The sequence below is a fragment of the Enhydra lutris genome, unplaced genomic scaffold (assembly GCF_002288905.1).
Source record: "Enhydra lutris kenyoni isolate GAN:26980312 unplaced genomic scaffold, ASM228890v2 scaffoldscaffold73, whole genome shotgun sequence".
NCBI classification, from domain to species: domain Eukaryota; kingdom Metazoa; phylum Chordata; class Mammalia; order Carnivora; family Mustelidae; genus Enhydra; species Enhydra lutris.
The window spans coordinates 6,807,913-6,823,396 of NW_019154157.1; the positions used below are offsets into that span (position 1 = coordinate 6,807,913).

Consider the following 15,484-nt stretch of genomic DNA (forward strand, 5'->3'; position numbering starts at 1 on the left):
TTGGCTTTCTTCTTGATGTGAAAAACCAATTCCATCGAAAAGTCAAATGCTGTGTCCAACCGGCCCGACTACAAATTCCGAGTGACATTTTTCAAATCATCAGAGAAAGATCACACTTTGATCTTTTTCGTAGAGTTAAAGCTCCCTGTGAATGGGTAAAGGATATCCTGTAAGGGCCCATGAGGGCCTTAAAACAATAGTTTCTGGTGTCCACAGGACGCATTTCAAATCACATGTCAAGCTAGGTCTTGCTCCAAACGGATGGCCGTGTGCTGCTGCCGTGGGCTTTCCTGAGCGGTATGCCTGCTTTCCTCCACATCTGGTCCCTCCTGTTCCACACAAATTTTGAAACTGTCACATCCGCGGATTGGCCAATCAGAGGCATGAGTAGCGAAAACATTTGCTTTAACAGTGAAATGGCTAATTTCTAGAATTTTTGCTGAAAAATCATCCTTAAACACGATGCAGAAGGGAAAAAGCATGCCTCCCGGTGCCGTGAAGGGGCAAATGCACTGGAGAGAATATTCTCGCCTGGAAAAATAACCTTGGATTCACTGAAGTTTTTAGCTTCTTCCATATACGTTGCAGAGCGGCTTAAAGTCATCTTTTAGACTTTGCTTGATTAATTCCCTTGATTCATGAAGTCAAGACATTATAACTTTATAAAAATAACATCAACTTTCTTCTTCAAGTGAGAAAACATATGCTGCATCTTGTCCTTTTTCGTGGTCTGCATGTTGAAGGGTCAGCCATCGAGGAATGAGGTCACACTCTTAGAACGTTCTAGAACAGCTCTGCAGAGCGGCGGCCTTCTCTGGCCTTGCAGGCACGAGTTGCTGGCACAGAAGGGTCCGGAAGTGTTTTCCGAGTGGCAGCGGGGACGCTGGCCCTATCAGACGGCTTCGGGGACAAGCACAGGTATCAGACCCACCGGATGAGACCCCGGCGCTTGCAATTTAGGCTTGAGGCAAGTCTTCCAATTCCTGTTTCCTTTCTGAGGACAGATGAGCCTCCTGTTCTTCTCCAGAGCAAAGATGGTGTCTTTCAAAGAGCTGCAGGCTCGCATGGCTAATGCCCTAGGTGGTAAGTGGGAAAGACTAAGCCCAGACCCCAAAGGAGTCTGTGTCCTCCTCAACAGGAGGGTGTTGGCTCTGTCTGGCAGAGGCTCAGGGCACGCCCATTCCCAGCTTGTAAGTGCTGAATGATGGGCGCCTGGGATGGGGCCGCGGCAGCAGTGACTGTGGTCATTAACCATGGCCTCGAGGCACTCACCCTTTATGAGGATCGACTACCTTTCTGTTGCCAGTGGTTTTGTAAAAAACAATGTGAATGCCATTCTTCCTTTTTAAACCAGGGCAGGGCATGTAAAGAGTGCCTCTGTCCTCCTCTACTGGAAAGAGCCGAGTAGAATGCACGTGTTGATTTAAACCCCAACTGATAGCTCAGATGGGGAGTGGACCTCCACATTTCTCCTCCAAAGGGAGCCCTATGAAATAAAAAACTCTCGGTAATCACCTTCCAAACTCCCAAAATATAATTTTCCCAATGACCCCAGTGCATGGAGATCTGGGCAGGACGCAGGTAATGATGCGGTCATCTATGCTGTCAACAGTTAACTGAGGAACATACAACAGGATTGCACGAAGAGTAAGACAGATATGGGGACTTTAAAAATCACTGTTATGGGGCGCCTGGGTGGCTCAGTGGGTTAAGCCGCTGCCTTCGGCTCAGGTCATGATCTTGGAGTCCTGGGATCGAGCCCCGCATCGGGCTCTCTGCTCAGCAGGGAGCCTGCTTCCTCCTCTCTCTCTGCCTGCCTCTCTGCCTGCTTGTGATCTCTCTGTCAAATAAATAAATAAAAATAAAAAAAAAAAAAAAAAAATCACTGTTATTATTTTCAGTCAGGTGATAGAGAGGACTTCACTGGGAAACACACTGGTTCTTCTAGCCCAGCATTTATTTGGGGCATGAAAAGGCTGTCGGACGCGTCGTGGGAGAACCGTGGGACTCCCCACCCGGGGCCCAGTACCACTCACTAATGACAGGCAAAGGGTGAGACGGAAGTCATCATACACAGTTAACTCATTTCAGCACATTCATTCTTCAGCATTCTTTTGTCAATAAAATTCATTTTAAATTATACTACAACGTAAGACAGAGCAATTCTTTCCTTCCTTCACATGCTGGTTGCAGGTATGTGTCCTGGGGGCAGGAACGAGGATGACCGTGTCCTGTAACTGCTTATTGTCGGAGCCCCACACAGACTCAGCCCCAAGTGTCCGTGTACGCCCAGACACGTGAAAGTGCGATTTGTCTGAAAATCACTGTTGCCCTGGAAGTTTAACCCCCGCGCCTGTCCTTCAGGATCCCTGTGAAGCCTTCCAAGTATCCACTGTTGAACGCTGTCAGCGATGAGCGACCCCCAAGTCCTCTGAGGGCATGCTCCCTCTGTTCCCTGTGGGACCCAGGCGGGGACCTGGGTGGGGCTGCAGCAGGGCGGGGGCACGAGAGCAACCTTCTCAGAAACTATCCTCAGCTCGCCACGTGGGGCAGCAGGAGGTTGGTTGGTGCTGAAGCACATGGAGGAAATGCACGCTGACCTCCCAGGGCCCAGGAGCGCGAGCAGACACGGAGGAGCCCAGCAGAGGACACAGGGTGGCCCTCGGGTCACCTGGCACCTGCTATAGGGGGCTGCCCTCCGTCTTGGCAAGTCTAAGATATGTTTGCTATTAGACATACAGACATTTTAAGTTCGAGGTTCACGTCTACCCAAACAGGTGTGCAAGAAAGGAAAAGAACTTCTGTTTGTCTCTTCAGTAGTTTCGAGCGTGGACAGAGTCATGTGCAGGAGGCACTCAGGAGGGGTGGGAGGCTGGCCGGGGCCCAACCATGGGCACAGCTCCTACAAGGAGCACCTCGGCGACCTGGGTCCTGCCAGCTGTGGAAGGGCCCCAGGGACAAGCGGACCGAACCTCTGACCCCCGGACTTCTCCAAAAGGCTCCCCATCAAGGGCTGAAAGCCCCCAGTGCAGGCTTCCTCGCGGCCCCGTCTCCCCGGGGCCCTCCCGTCCAAGGCGTCAGAGTCCATTGCTGTTCCTGTGGCAGAGAGGCGGCTTGGAGAGCTCCACCACGCTGGGCCGGGACTTGTTGAGGAACTTGGGGGCGCGGCGCAGCAGCCGCTGAGCCTCCGTGAAGGTTTCCGTCAGCTCCTTCTTCCACTGCACAAACTCGGGGTCGCTCTACAGGGGGACACAAAGGGAGAGGTTGTTACGGGCGCACCTGGCTGGCCCGCAGACATGGCGCCTCCGGTCACGACCACGCCAGCCCGCTTCCCGGGCCGCCCACAGGGAGCAGGGCCACTCTGGCTGGCCCTCCAGAGGACCCTGCCCAAGTCCCACCCGGAGAAGGACCGCCTGCAACTCGTTCAGAGAGCACCTGCGCTTTCTGATTTCTAAAACAGTTCAAGTCCATACAGTAATGCCAAAGGAGAGCTCTGTCCCATGAACACACACCCCACGTGTGCATTGGAGGGATGGTTACTGGACACATGTCTCAGTTATCTACTACTGGTCTAGCTCTCTGAAGACACTCATGCGTGCGCAAACACACCCGTGCACATACCCACCCACACCTGCACACACCCCCCATTGCACCTGGACACACACACACCCTGGACACACACACACCCTACACACACACGTACACACATACCCCAGTATCCCAGAGGATTAAATTTGGGCTACAGTAGAATTCTGGAGAGAGAAAGAGGGCATCTCCCCGGAGCGAAGTCACTTCGCTATCTGTGTTTACTTAAACACCCAGGTCCCAACCTCAAACATGCTGAGTTCTAAGAACCGGAAGACTAGCTAACAGGCCCCTACTGAACACTGCACAGAGTTTCCAGACAGGGCAATCAGATTATAACACGGACTTCCTCTCCAGCCATTTCCCGACATTTGCTTCTGTAATGTCAACTGTTAATTTGCTGAGACCCTCGTGCCCAGGGGCTTTCCTAAGTAAGTGGTAAAGCATGGATTCAAGAAGCTGTCCCATATGCAGGTGGCCATCTCCGTGGACAGGTACACAGTTGCTCTAACTTCCAGTTAGGGGAAAGTTTTTTAAAAACACAAGAAACTCACCTCACATTGCAAGACAAATTGCTTTCCTCCTTTTATCCTCAATAAAATGCACTTTTTGTCTTTAATCTGAGTTTCTTCCACAGACAGAATCTGTTCCATTGTCAGTAAATTTTGCTAGCCATAAAAATAAAAAAATGACAAATTACTTTGCATTATTTCCCAATTTCTTAAGCTAAGTTAATAAATAATATGGAAAGCTATTAGCTTAAAAAGAGTTTTTTTTAAAAAGTCAGCCTTTTCCTTTTTTTTTTTTTTTTAAGACTTTATTTATTTGACAGACAGAGATCACAAGTAGGCAGAGAGGCAGGCAGCGAGAGAGGAGGAAGCAGGCTCCCCACTAAGCAGCGAGCCTGATGCGGGGCTCGATCCCAGGACCCTGAGATCATGACCTGAGGGGAAGGCAGAGGCTTAACCCACTGAGCCACCCAGGTGCCCAGCCTTTTCCTTTTGTTGATGATATTCTAGAAATGAGGGGGAAGGGCTACGAAGGGACAAGCACAAAATTCAAATGATGGCATCTCGAAGGAAACTCCAAAGGACAGTGTCTCTGTAAGACAACAGCACAGCTGTTCCCTCGACACAGAATCGATCTGCGAATGGTTGTGACTCGCACGTGTCCTCTCCGTGTCACACACACCTCTGAATTCTATCGACCGAGTTGTGAGGAAACAGTGACGTGCTGTGTAACATGAGCAAGGGGGGAGCAGCCGAGCTCCTGACACGGCAGCTCGGGAAAGGTCTGGCAAGGCTGGCTTGTGAGCTAATGGTATTTCAAAAATATCAAAAGGATGTTATAAATACAGGCGACATCCTTAAAAGATGGTCACGCCAGGTCTAGAACACGATTGCTTACGGTGAATGCTATAGTGTCGTAAGCACTTATGTGCTTTTATGTTTTTTGGGATAAATACTCAGGACTCCTAAATGAAAACACTATCATAAATGCTCGCGTTTACTGTTCCCTGATTTATACCTATTAATCCATCCATCCATATACACTGGGCAGCTCTCAAACAGAACACCGAACTCTGACTTTTAAATCCAAGCTAACATACTGCATCCAATGTTTAAAAAAGGGAAGTCTTTCTCTTTTTTTTAAGTTTTCAAATATCCTGTAAAGTGAGATAATTTCATTTCAACGCACACCATGGTGACTGTCCAGGAGATGGCAGACTACGGTTGGCCAGGGGACAACATGGGTTTGAACTATGTTGGTCCACTTCTACGGGGATATTTTCCCCCATAAATATAGCACAGTTCTATAAACGTTATTTTCTCTTCCTTGTGATTTCCTCAAGAATGTTTTCTTTTCTCTAGCCAACTGTATTGTAAGAATACGGTGTATAAATCATGTTAACCTGCTGTTTATCTCATCAGTCAGCCCTCTGCTCAACAGTAGGCTATCAGCAGCTAAGTTCTTGGGGGAATCAGAAGTTCCACATGGGTTTTGATGGCATGAGGGGCCAACACCCCTGACCCCATGTTGTTTAAGGGTCAACTGTAAATGCGTAATATCCCCAGGGACACTTACTATCTGGAAACATTATATATTCTATAATAATAATATATATGAATTACAGTTTGGTTGCTAAGTTCATATATTTATAAAATACGATATATATTATATTATATTATATTATATTATATTATATTATATTATATTATGTTATATATTATATAATACTCACCAGCACCTGAGTTACAACTCAAGACCCCCAAAGAAACTTATTAAAGCAATTCAGAGCCTAGATGTATTAGTTTGAGGAAATGACTCCCATGGCACTAGTAATGGTGAGAAGTCTTGTTTATCTGAAAGGAATGGGCTGTGTAGTAGCAATCACTCATATTTAAATAGCAACCTTGCCAGTGGGGACTTATTTATTTTTTTCAAGCATTTTATTTACTTATTTGAGAGAAAGACAATTGCACGTGAGTCAGGGAAGGAGCAGAAGGCACAGGAGCCCCAGGGACAAGCAGACTCAGGGCTCAATCCCACGACCCTGAGCTGAAAGCAGGAGTTGGATGCTTAACTGACTGAGCCATCCCAGCACCCCTTTAGCAACAGAGATTTATAAAACACATTCCAAAATCAAACAAACAAGATCAGAGCTTACTGCTTTCTACACTTCTCACCACCGGACAACTGATGGGCAGGATTCTGACCCATCCAAGACCTCAGCTATGTTTGTGACATCTGGGACCACTGCCCCGATTCCTTGGCCCTGGAGGACTAGCCATTCCCTCCTAGGAGCAGAAGCACTGCCTTTTCCTTGGGTCGCCACCTCTGGACAAGCCCTCTGCTCCCCCATGCAGTAGGTGCTTAATAAATGCGGCCTGTTTGGCTTCGAAGGACAGTGCAGATTAGAAATTTCTTCTTATCTTATTCACAAACATGAGTCCTCGAGAAAGGACCTGAGGGGCAGTGGTATCTTCCTGCCTATGGCATGGGAGTCCCTTACACTTTTCCAATGAAACTGAGACCAAAGGAAGTGTGGTTTGGCGACCTCTGCTCTGGGTCCAGCATCACAGCTTACACCACCTAGCTCATTTCATGTGAGCCCAACACGGGGGGCGCACATGAAGGGGAGACTGAGCGCAGCCACACCCCCAACCCTCAGGCTGTGTCGTGGACGCCAGATCTTCTTCTCTGAACCCTGGATTCAAGCGTCTCTGTCTGACTCCAAAGTCCAGGATTTTTTTTTTTTTTTAAATCTCTTTTGATCTCCCTGACTACTCTCCAGCCTCCTTCAAATCTGTTTTGACCTCACATTCTATTTTCGGACTTTATAAAATCTTTCTTTGTCTCTAAGTTTATTTATCTATTTATTTTTAAAGATTTTATTTATTTATTTGACAGAGATCACAAGTAGGCAGAGAGGCAGGCAGAGAGAGAGGAGGAAGCAGGCTCCCCACTGAGCAGACAGCCCGATGCGGGGCTCGATCCCAGGACCCTGAGATCATGACCTGAGCCGAAGGCAGAGGCTTAACCCACTGAGCCACCCAGGCGCCCCCAACTCTAAGTTTAAAAGTTAGAGTTTGAACATCCCAAATCTCCTGTGCACAAGTTCAAATAGATACCCGGAGCTCAGCAGGGTACTTAGTTAGACGTGCCAGCCCTCTGAGAGAGCCACGCGACAGCGAGGACGCTGCCAGTTGGTGCCAGGAAGGCTGCACTGGACTTACCCGGGACTCGCCCTCTCCTCTCCACTCAAGTCTGTTGGGAAAGAGGTAAAAATACCGACGCTGCCACTGAGTCAGGAACGGGTTCCCCAGCTTCAGCATGTACCCGTGCATGATACAGTCCCTTCCTAGAGCGTAATCTGGGGAATACAAACAACCCCAAATTAGACAGGCTTGGGCACAGACGGGCTCTGCTCTTCTCAGAAACAAACAAACAAGAATGACACGCTCTTTGGAAAAATCAGGTTTCTATGAGTGGGGCATGTTGTGCAAACCGTTGTCCCGGTTTTGAGACCCAGGTGAGCGGGAGATCGGAAGAGCGGGTCTTCGCTAACATAGTGAATGGCTGTTTCTCCATATTGGGAGACATTCGTGAAGTTCCCTTGCGGCTCGGAGAGGGTACAAACAGTGTAATTCAGTTCAAGCTACGCCCGAAGAACCTTTGTCTTTATGTGGGACTGGGGTTCTCCCCCTCAATCCTGTCAATAACAGTAAGGGGTTGACCAAGCAGCCAAGATAACACAAGGCTCGAAACTGTTTATTCCTTAAGGCTGTATTTATCCCTCCAGTACACGCTTACCTAGACAGACCAAGCTAACTCGCTCTCATGGAGTCCCGATCATATCGTTAGAGTGAAGTACTGTCTCTCTCATTCTTTCTCTCTCTCTCTTTTTTTAAAAAGGTTAATTTTAAGTGGCTTGCTCTGGTTTCTTATTTAAAGGAACACTAAAAACATTTGGAGAACACTAAAAACCATTCATTTACTCCTCCCCTCATCATTCAGCAGCTCTGAAGGGAATGCCTGGTGCTGGGCACGTTCTGGGCACCCTGGACTCAGCAGTGCTACGGGACAGGAGACAGAACTCCTGCCTCCAAGAGCTAACGTTCTAACAGGAGACCCAGATGGCAAACAGAGAAGTGATACCCATGTTGTCTGGCATATGGGGGAAGGAGGAGGCCCCAGGAGGGAGAGGACAGGTGATCGGGTGGGCTCCCCGGAATTGTCATTTTAACACCAAAGTGTTTACACAGCTTAAGTATACGGAAGGTGGAAGCATTACAGGTTCACCTCAGGGACCTAAGCCTGGACTGTACTGTTCTGTAAGGAGACTCCTGAGATCTTCAACCAAGAGCCCAGTGATATATGAAGATAAGTTCATGAATCTGCTGGATGCAAGGATATACTTCGGTAAGGTCATTAAGACATGCCTCTTTTTTCTAGGTCCAGTTGGTCAAAATTCTGGTGACACCATGGCCCTCCCTGGAGCAATTGATGTAATTTCCTGTATAAAATTAGCTACAGCCAACAGCCCAGAGTGATGTCAATGGGCGCGCAAAGGAACAGCTTGGAAACAAAGCCCCTCTCTCTGCAGAATGGAGGGGAGCACAGTTACGGGGCTGCTCCGTTCCCTTGGGGTACGCCGGCAGCTTTCAAATGGGAGGAACCCTTCGGGACTCAGGCACAAGTTTTTGAGTGGGTGATGGACACAACCAGCCAGCCCACATCAAGCCATTCCCATTCAAGTAACTTATTAACACAAAGGAACTGCTTCTGGCAGATGACTCTTATAACAGAATGTTAACCTCAGAACAGTCTTTGCCTAGAAGGAAAGCAAATAATATCCTCATCATCAACCAGGTACATTTAAATATCCCAGATTCATTAGAATCTTAGGAAAATGTAGAGTGACAACATTTGGTGACTCAAGAATGGCCGGCTGGTTTAACACCCAACGTGAGGCACTCCACTTTGGAAATCCCAACGGGGCACTCAAATGTTGTAAAAAAAAAAAAAATGTGGTTTGGCAATTCCTTAATGTGCTTGTGAAACAAATGTCATTATTCCCATTTACAGTGCTGAACAAGAGACACGTGTGCAAGGTTCCTCACCAGTGACAACTACTTCATACTCTGTGGGGCCCAGAAGAAAAGGAAAAGGCGGGGCCCTTGTTTAAACATGATTGAGAATGTCAAGATGGTGAGGGCAGGGCGTTCAACCCAGCGGGGTGCCTGTGAGGTGGCCCAAGTCACGTGCCTACAAAGCTGGGCCTCTTCCTGGCATGAAAATACTGTGTCTTTAAGAAAGACACTTGCCAACTCGCTCTAGAAGCTCCAAGAACAGAGGACACACGACACCCTACTGCTGACCACCTTAATTTATACATTGACTGAAGACTTTGAAATATTACACTGAGCTTTTCCAAGCCACACGCCACTATTTATGGCCTTCCCCCCTGCCACCCCTGGAAAGTACTTTATGACCCAAAAACTTTTCCGGCTTTACGAGACATTTTTACAAAATTCATCGCATTGAAAATATTTTGAGGCACACTGGCTATTTTACCTTCTTCGTGTCCAAGTTGCTTATTTTTAGCTCTCTTTCTGGCCTCGATTTTATCCGTGTCTGCATTTACTGCTTCATAAACTGTTTCTGCTACTTCCTGCTGCCAGCGCTCGGAGATCACCAAGGGGAAGTTCTTGTAGAGATCTTGGTCGCAATCAAGAAGCTTATTATTTTAAGAGATCAAGATAGTTATGATTTAACATACTTAGCAAGGCAACAGCTTCAGAAGTACCCTAACTGGACGTGGGGCGATAAATGGACCACAGCATACAATCCTTCAGAGATGGCTCGTTCCTTGTCACAAACGTCTGCCGCTGATAACCAGCGTGCTAACTGGGGACACCTTCACCTTAACCTTAAGGCCCACTGGAAAGGACAGTCACCCGTTCTCTTATACCAGCTTTGTTACATTTTTGCCAATGAAAAACAACATGTACGGGGCTTTATTTAAAGTACAGAAAGATCTGACAGCAAAACAGAATGTCAACGATGGCGAGGAGACTCTATTTGCCAAAGTAGGCAATTACATTCCGTACTTTGAGAAACAATTAAAAGGGAGAAGGTGGGAGGGTTTTCTCACCACCCTCAATTCATCTGAAAAGTGAGATGAGCAGAAGGGAGAGGAGGCTGAATTTTCCATTCATTCCATGAACCTTCCAACCTTCCACGAACCCAGGGTAACAGCGTGATCAAACGTGCAACCACGGAGCTCGGGAGACGAGGGGGTTTAGGCAACTTCGCCTTTAAGAGACACGGGAATAAAAATTACACTTAATAATAGCATTTCTCTTCCAAACTACTGCTCAAAATCCTTCATTCTTCCCCCTGAGCCGAGAGGCCACACTCTGAAAATGAGCAAAGAAAGTGATTTTATGCCTCTGAGCTACAATTCTGTGGCAGAAAGGTGAGTGATCTCACTGAAAGAGCGGAGCACTGCTGTCACTCACAAGCACAGATCTCTTGAGAAATTTGATTTGCTTGCTCCTTTGCCTGAGAGATAAGTACTGGAGAGATGTTACAGCAGGAAAGTTATTGACAAGAAAAAGAGCAAGAAGAAGCACTTGCCCCCAAGACTTAAGCAAATCAATCAAACACGGAGGGCTCTCTACCTGCCCTCAGCGACCTGTTAAGATCACGTGTTGATTCACCGAGCTCTCCTCTCCTCTTCCTGCTTCCTTCAGAAGCCCAGGATGAGCCCAGAGCTGAAGTCCTCGGTGGCCCAGAGCATGAACGCTGGAGGGGTATGCCCAGCCACGCGTGAGTGTGAGTGTGTGTGGGAGGGGTGGGGGGGTGCTAGTACAGCAGGTCAGAGGGGCACACTGGGATCACGGCCCCCGGTATGGATTCTGAAGGGTTTGCCAAAAGTAAAAGCATACTCCTTTCCAATGTAGCTTCTGGGAAGGGCCAACTCTGCTTTTATACGAACCATTCTACTTCCTAGAATTTCAGAGAGCCCTGACTTTCTAGGACTTAGCATAAGTGGTTGAAAATGAATAAAACAAGGAAGAAAATATGTACTTATCTGAGGTGATATTTTTTGTTGGTTTTGTTCTTGTTTTTTAAAGAACAGTGTATTTATTTGGGCTGCTTGTTTAAAAAGATCAAGAATGAGTGGTTTCTTAAGAGGCAGAACCTCTAGGGGGACTAGGCTGTCCCGGGCTCCTCACTTCCCTCTAGACCCCTGGCCACAAGCGTGCTCTAAGCGTTCTCATCCTCAGCTCTTGGTCACAAAGAACGAAAACCACATCAACAGAACCTCCTCGCAGGGACTACAGGCCAAGAGGCTTAAAGTGGCTCTCTCTCCTACCTCAGGGAAATCCGGGTATCAAAACCAGTCACAGGTGACAAAACCAGGGTGTGAGAGGTTACCCAAAGTCACTCGGCGAATAAGGGCAGATGTGAGCCCAGTCTGACTCCAGAGCCTTGATTATGGTTTATGAAATTTAAAGTATGAGCAATCTCTTCTCAACATCAAAAATGTCTGTGGGCTCCCACGTCATGGCCGTGGTGTTTTTAGCACCCTTTCATAGCAGTACCTCTGCTGACAACATTCTATGGGGACGACAGTAATCCTTTTAGGTGACTTTGGAAATGATCGTTCCCCGGAGCACCGCCGGCCGCCTGCAGTCTGTCCAGGCTGCAGACTGCGCCTGGGGGTGTGCATGTCGGCGCACCAGGCACACTGCAGCCCCCGGGAGAGCCACTGTGCCAGACCACAGAAGTGGCTTCTCTCGGCTTCCCCTTCGCCTCGGCTTCACCTCCTGGGAAGCTGGTCCCAGAAGCATCCAGGCCACCCTTTCTTCCTGACACCGCATTCCAACCAGCTGCCACTCCTCGGGTCCCAATGCACCTGGTGTCCTCCTGGGGTCTCCTGCAGCTTCCCTCCTCCCCAGCCACTCGGCCACCACTTCTGTTCCAGCTCTGTGTCCCGGGCCACGGCTCCCCACAGGTGCGTGCACCTTCTCGAGGGTGAGCTGCTTGGCAGGAAAAGTGAGGGGGGTTGACACAACCAGGGTATAATGAGGCAGCTGAGAAAAGACAGGGAGGCCCTGGGGGACGCTGAGAAGGTGGGGGCAGATGTGAGTCCGACACCGTAGTGACACACTCTGACTTAACAGCCTGAGGGGGATGATTTTCCCTCGTGACTCACCGTCTGTAATCATGCCTCGTCTACTGGGAAACATGATGATATGAACAAAAGTTTGAAAAATGCAGAGGATTATATAAAAAAAAAAGCACACAGTGATTATTTCACTTTTGATTGACAAATGCAAAATGACTCATGCTGTTTGCTCTTTTCATCTGAACACAGACAGATCTGAATACTTAAAAGGATTAAGATGGCTGGCTCTTTGGCATGAGGTAAAGTGTGTCTGCTGTCACATAGTTGCTTTTCTCTGCTTCATATATGCTCGAGTTCTAGTTTAATTGCAAGTATATGCAGATCCGTAAGAAACTGACCACTTACCAGTTTGTCAAACAGAAAATGATTAGTCTACAGAAAGCTTTCATTGTTTCTAATTTAGGTCCTTGACATCTACATTCTTCATGCATGCGGGTGTTCACTGATAAGTCACATTCCACAAGCAAGCCAATGTTAAGACAATCACTCAGTCTGATGGCCAAGAAAAACATCTCCCCACCCCCCAAAACACCCAGGGTGAACGTCACATGGGTACCTTGATGCCTTTGGTATCCTCTTCATCAAAGGAGCCAATGTCAAAGGCGTCGGCAGCATTGACTTCTCCCCGGGGTGGAATCAAAGGTGGAGGGTACTAGAAGATCCAAGAAAGCAGGGCTCAGTTATCAGATCACCTCACGGCCCATCCCCACCTATCACTCTACAGTGTGCTGCACTCTCTGAGCATTCCAGCCGCGGTCCTACACCTCACCATGGGTCCTTCACAAATGGGCTTGTGCAGAGAACGAGCTTGTGCCTGCAACAGCCCTAAAAGAAGCCCCCCGAGTTTAGAAAAACTTAAGGGGAAAAAACAGATTCATGTTCAGGGTCTTAAAGCATTACTGAATATAATGAAATCTCCAGACTGTACATCCCGCCAGCTCAGCTTTAGGAAAACACCGTGTCTCAGACAATGCGGCACCACATTCCACTTGCTGGAGCCTCAGTGTGCAGGGGCGGGGGGGCGCGGCAGAGGGAGTGCTCCACACCCACAGAGGGGCCCCGCAGAGGGGCCGAGGAAAGGCCAGTAGAGCCGCAGCCCGGTCTCTCGTTCACAGCAGGTGGGACTAACATAGCATCACCCCTTGACAGCTGGAGATGATGCAGAAATGAACCCAAAGCTGATCAAGATTAAAAGAAAAATTTTTAATGTGGGCTGTTCTCCTGTACCAACAGAAATATGAAAAAATACCTTAAGGGAAGGGATTCTGTTGATATCCAATCATTGATCCTTAAGTTGTGTGGTGCTGGGCTAGAAAGTATGTGTAGATTCGTGACCCACGTTTCTCGTACATTTCTACATAGGTCCTTATGAAAATATAGTCACTGATTCAGATAGGAAGTCAAAAAGATGAGAGAAAGCTAAAAACATCTCAGTTATACAGACATCTGCATTAGATAACAGCTCCGTTTCAGTATTTATTAATGCATACTGCAGATATTTTGAAAACTTTTAAACTAGGGAAACAGAGAGAAGTTGGCCCAGAGGGAATCAGCGGTAATGGCAGCCCATGGGTGGAAGGGCAAGAAGGACTCGCACTGCTGTCAGGGGAACCTGGGGGCAGGGCCAGGGGTGGGGCCCTGGGGGGGATGGACCCAGGAAGTGGGGACCAAGACCAAGCACAGAGGTGGTGTGCCCAGTGTGAGGTTCCAGACAGAGTACCTTTTGTAAGTAGACTTGCTGCCAGTCGATGCCTTTGAAAAAGATGTGCTCCTTCACTTCCTGTGCCCTGTGGAAGAGGCACAAAGGTGGTAAGGGTGCATTTGCAAACCTAAGGATGTTTTCCAAAAACTGTCTCCTGGGAAGAACACAGAGGAACGACTATTTTCAGTTCTTTCACTAAGCAAGTAAAATATGCTTCCTTCAAAGCAACACAGGAAATACTGGATGTTTAGAAATATCGTATGGGGTGGAAACTAGGAATATTATCTCATGTGGTAATTTATTCCAGTTTGAGAGAACCTAGGAGGTGTCACAGATAGATACATAGGGGTCTGTCGCCAGGAGAACAAATTCAAATAAGACTTAAATTAGAGATCTCCACATTGAGGAGATTTGCAGCAAATGTCTACGAGGCATGCAGATCAAACGATAGGCATATGAAGCACCAAATATGAATTCAGAAGCAAACTAGAAATCTAGGAACATAGCGTATGCAAGACCTCCTCAGATACTGAAGAAACAAGTTTTCCCAGAGACCATCTTCAAAGCTCAGTTTGTGCGGAAGACAAGGGGCTGTATACCACGAGGAAAGCCTATACGGGGAAAGTGCATGGTCCCTATGCCCACAAGGGACTCTCCGCCAAGGCCTGCCCCGGGTCCCCCCGCAGCCCTGTCCCCTGTGGCAGAGCCCCAAGGGCTGGTTCTCAGTTCCCTTCCTCTGCTATCATTCCTTGGGTGACCTCGCCCTGCCAGGCCTATAAGTGCCCTGTGCCTGCAGACAACTCCCAGATCCATGTGGCAAGCGCCGACCTCGTCCTGCATGCCAGGAGGCCCACGCACCCAGCACCTGCTCAGTGTCTCCACTTGATGGAGCGAGAGGTCTGTAGAACTCCTGACTTACTCCCACGCCTTGTCATCTAAACCCAAAGAGCTGGATCAGCCCCAATGCCCCACTACACTCCGCAGCCCACCCCTGGGCAAGTGCTGGGGCTGACTACTTCTTACCGTCTCCCATCCTCACTGAGATCCGATTCCTGGTGAGGACAGCATGGTCTTTGATCATGAAGGAGATGCTAAATGTCCCACTACCACTGCCACCATCCAGGTCTCCACCCACTACCTGAATGACCCTAACTGCCCCCTACCCCAGCCTGCCCTCCAGCCACACATCCCGCAGCCCCACCCGCCCCATGCCAAGCCCACATCATCCTTTCAACCCATCTCCCTACACCCCTGCCCAAGACTCCCAGAGGCCTCCTTGTTGCACACAGCAAAGTCTGGGGACACGGCCTACATTCAGGACCTGCCTGAGCCCACCGCCTGTCTGACCTGCTCTTGACCTCCCTCTCCTAGCTCTCCAGCCTTCTTGCTCTTCTGCATCATGGAAGCTTGATGACCCCCTCAAAGTCCTACCCTCACTGACCCCTCTGTCTTGGGTCCTTTCCCCTCTCCTCCTAAGGCTGGCTTCTCAAGGACAA

At 48.5% G+C, this 15,484-nt stretch overlaps 1 protein-coding gene across 2 annotated transcripts in view; it reads right to left on the reverse strand.

Moving 5' to 3' along the window:
- Nucleotides 1–1,890: 1,890 nt before the first annotated feature.
- LOC111160050 (G protein-coupled receptor kinase 3) overlaps nucleotides 1,891–15,484 on the reverse strand; it is a 123,889-nt gene continuing 110,295 nt past the window's right edge. For both annotated transcript variants that reach the window (XM_022522849.1, XM_022522850.1), the window contains 6 exons: nucleotides 14,007–14,073; nucleotides 12,843–12,938; nucleotides 9,664–9,826; nucleotides 7,323–7,459; nucleotides 4,140–4,253; nucleotides 1,891–3,239 (listed from right to left, as the gene is read on the reverse strand). In XM_022522849.1, the coding sequence (XP_022378557.1) occupies nucleotides 3,078–3,239; nucleotides 4,140–4,253; nucleotides 7,323–7,459; nucleotides 9,664–9,826; nucleotides 12,843–12,938; nucleotides 14,007–14,073 (739 nt within the window). In that variant the 3' untranslated portion in view covers nucleotides 1,891–3,077. The remainder of the gene's footprint in view (nucleotides 3,240–4,139; nucleotides 4,254–7,322; nucleotides 7,460–9,663; nucleotides 9,827–12,842; nucleotides 12,939–14,006; nucleotides 14,074–15,484) is intronic.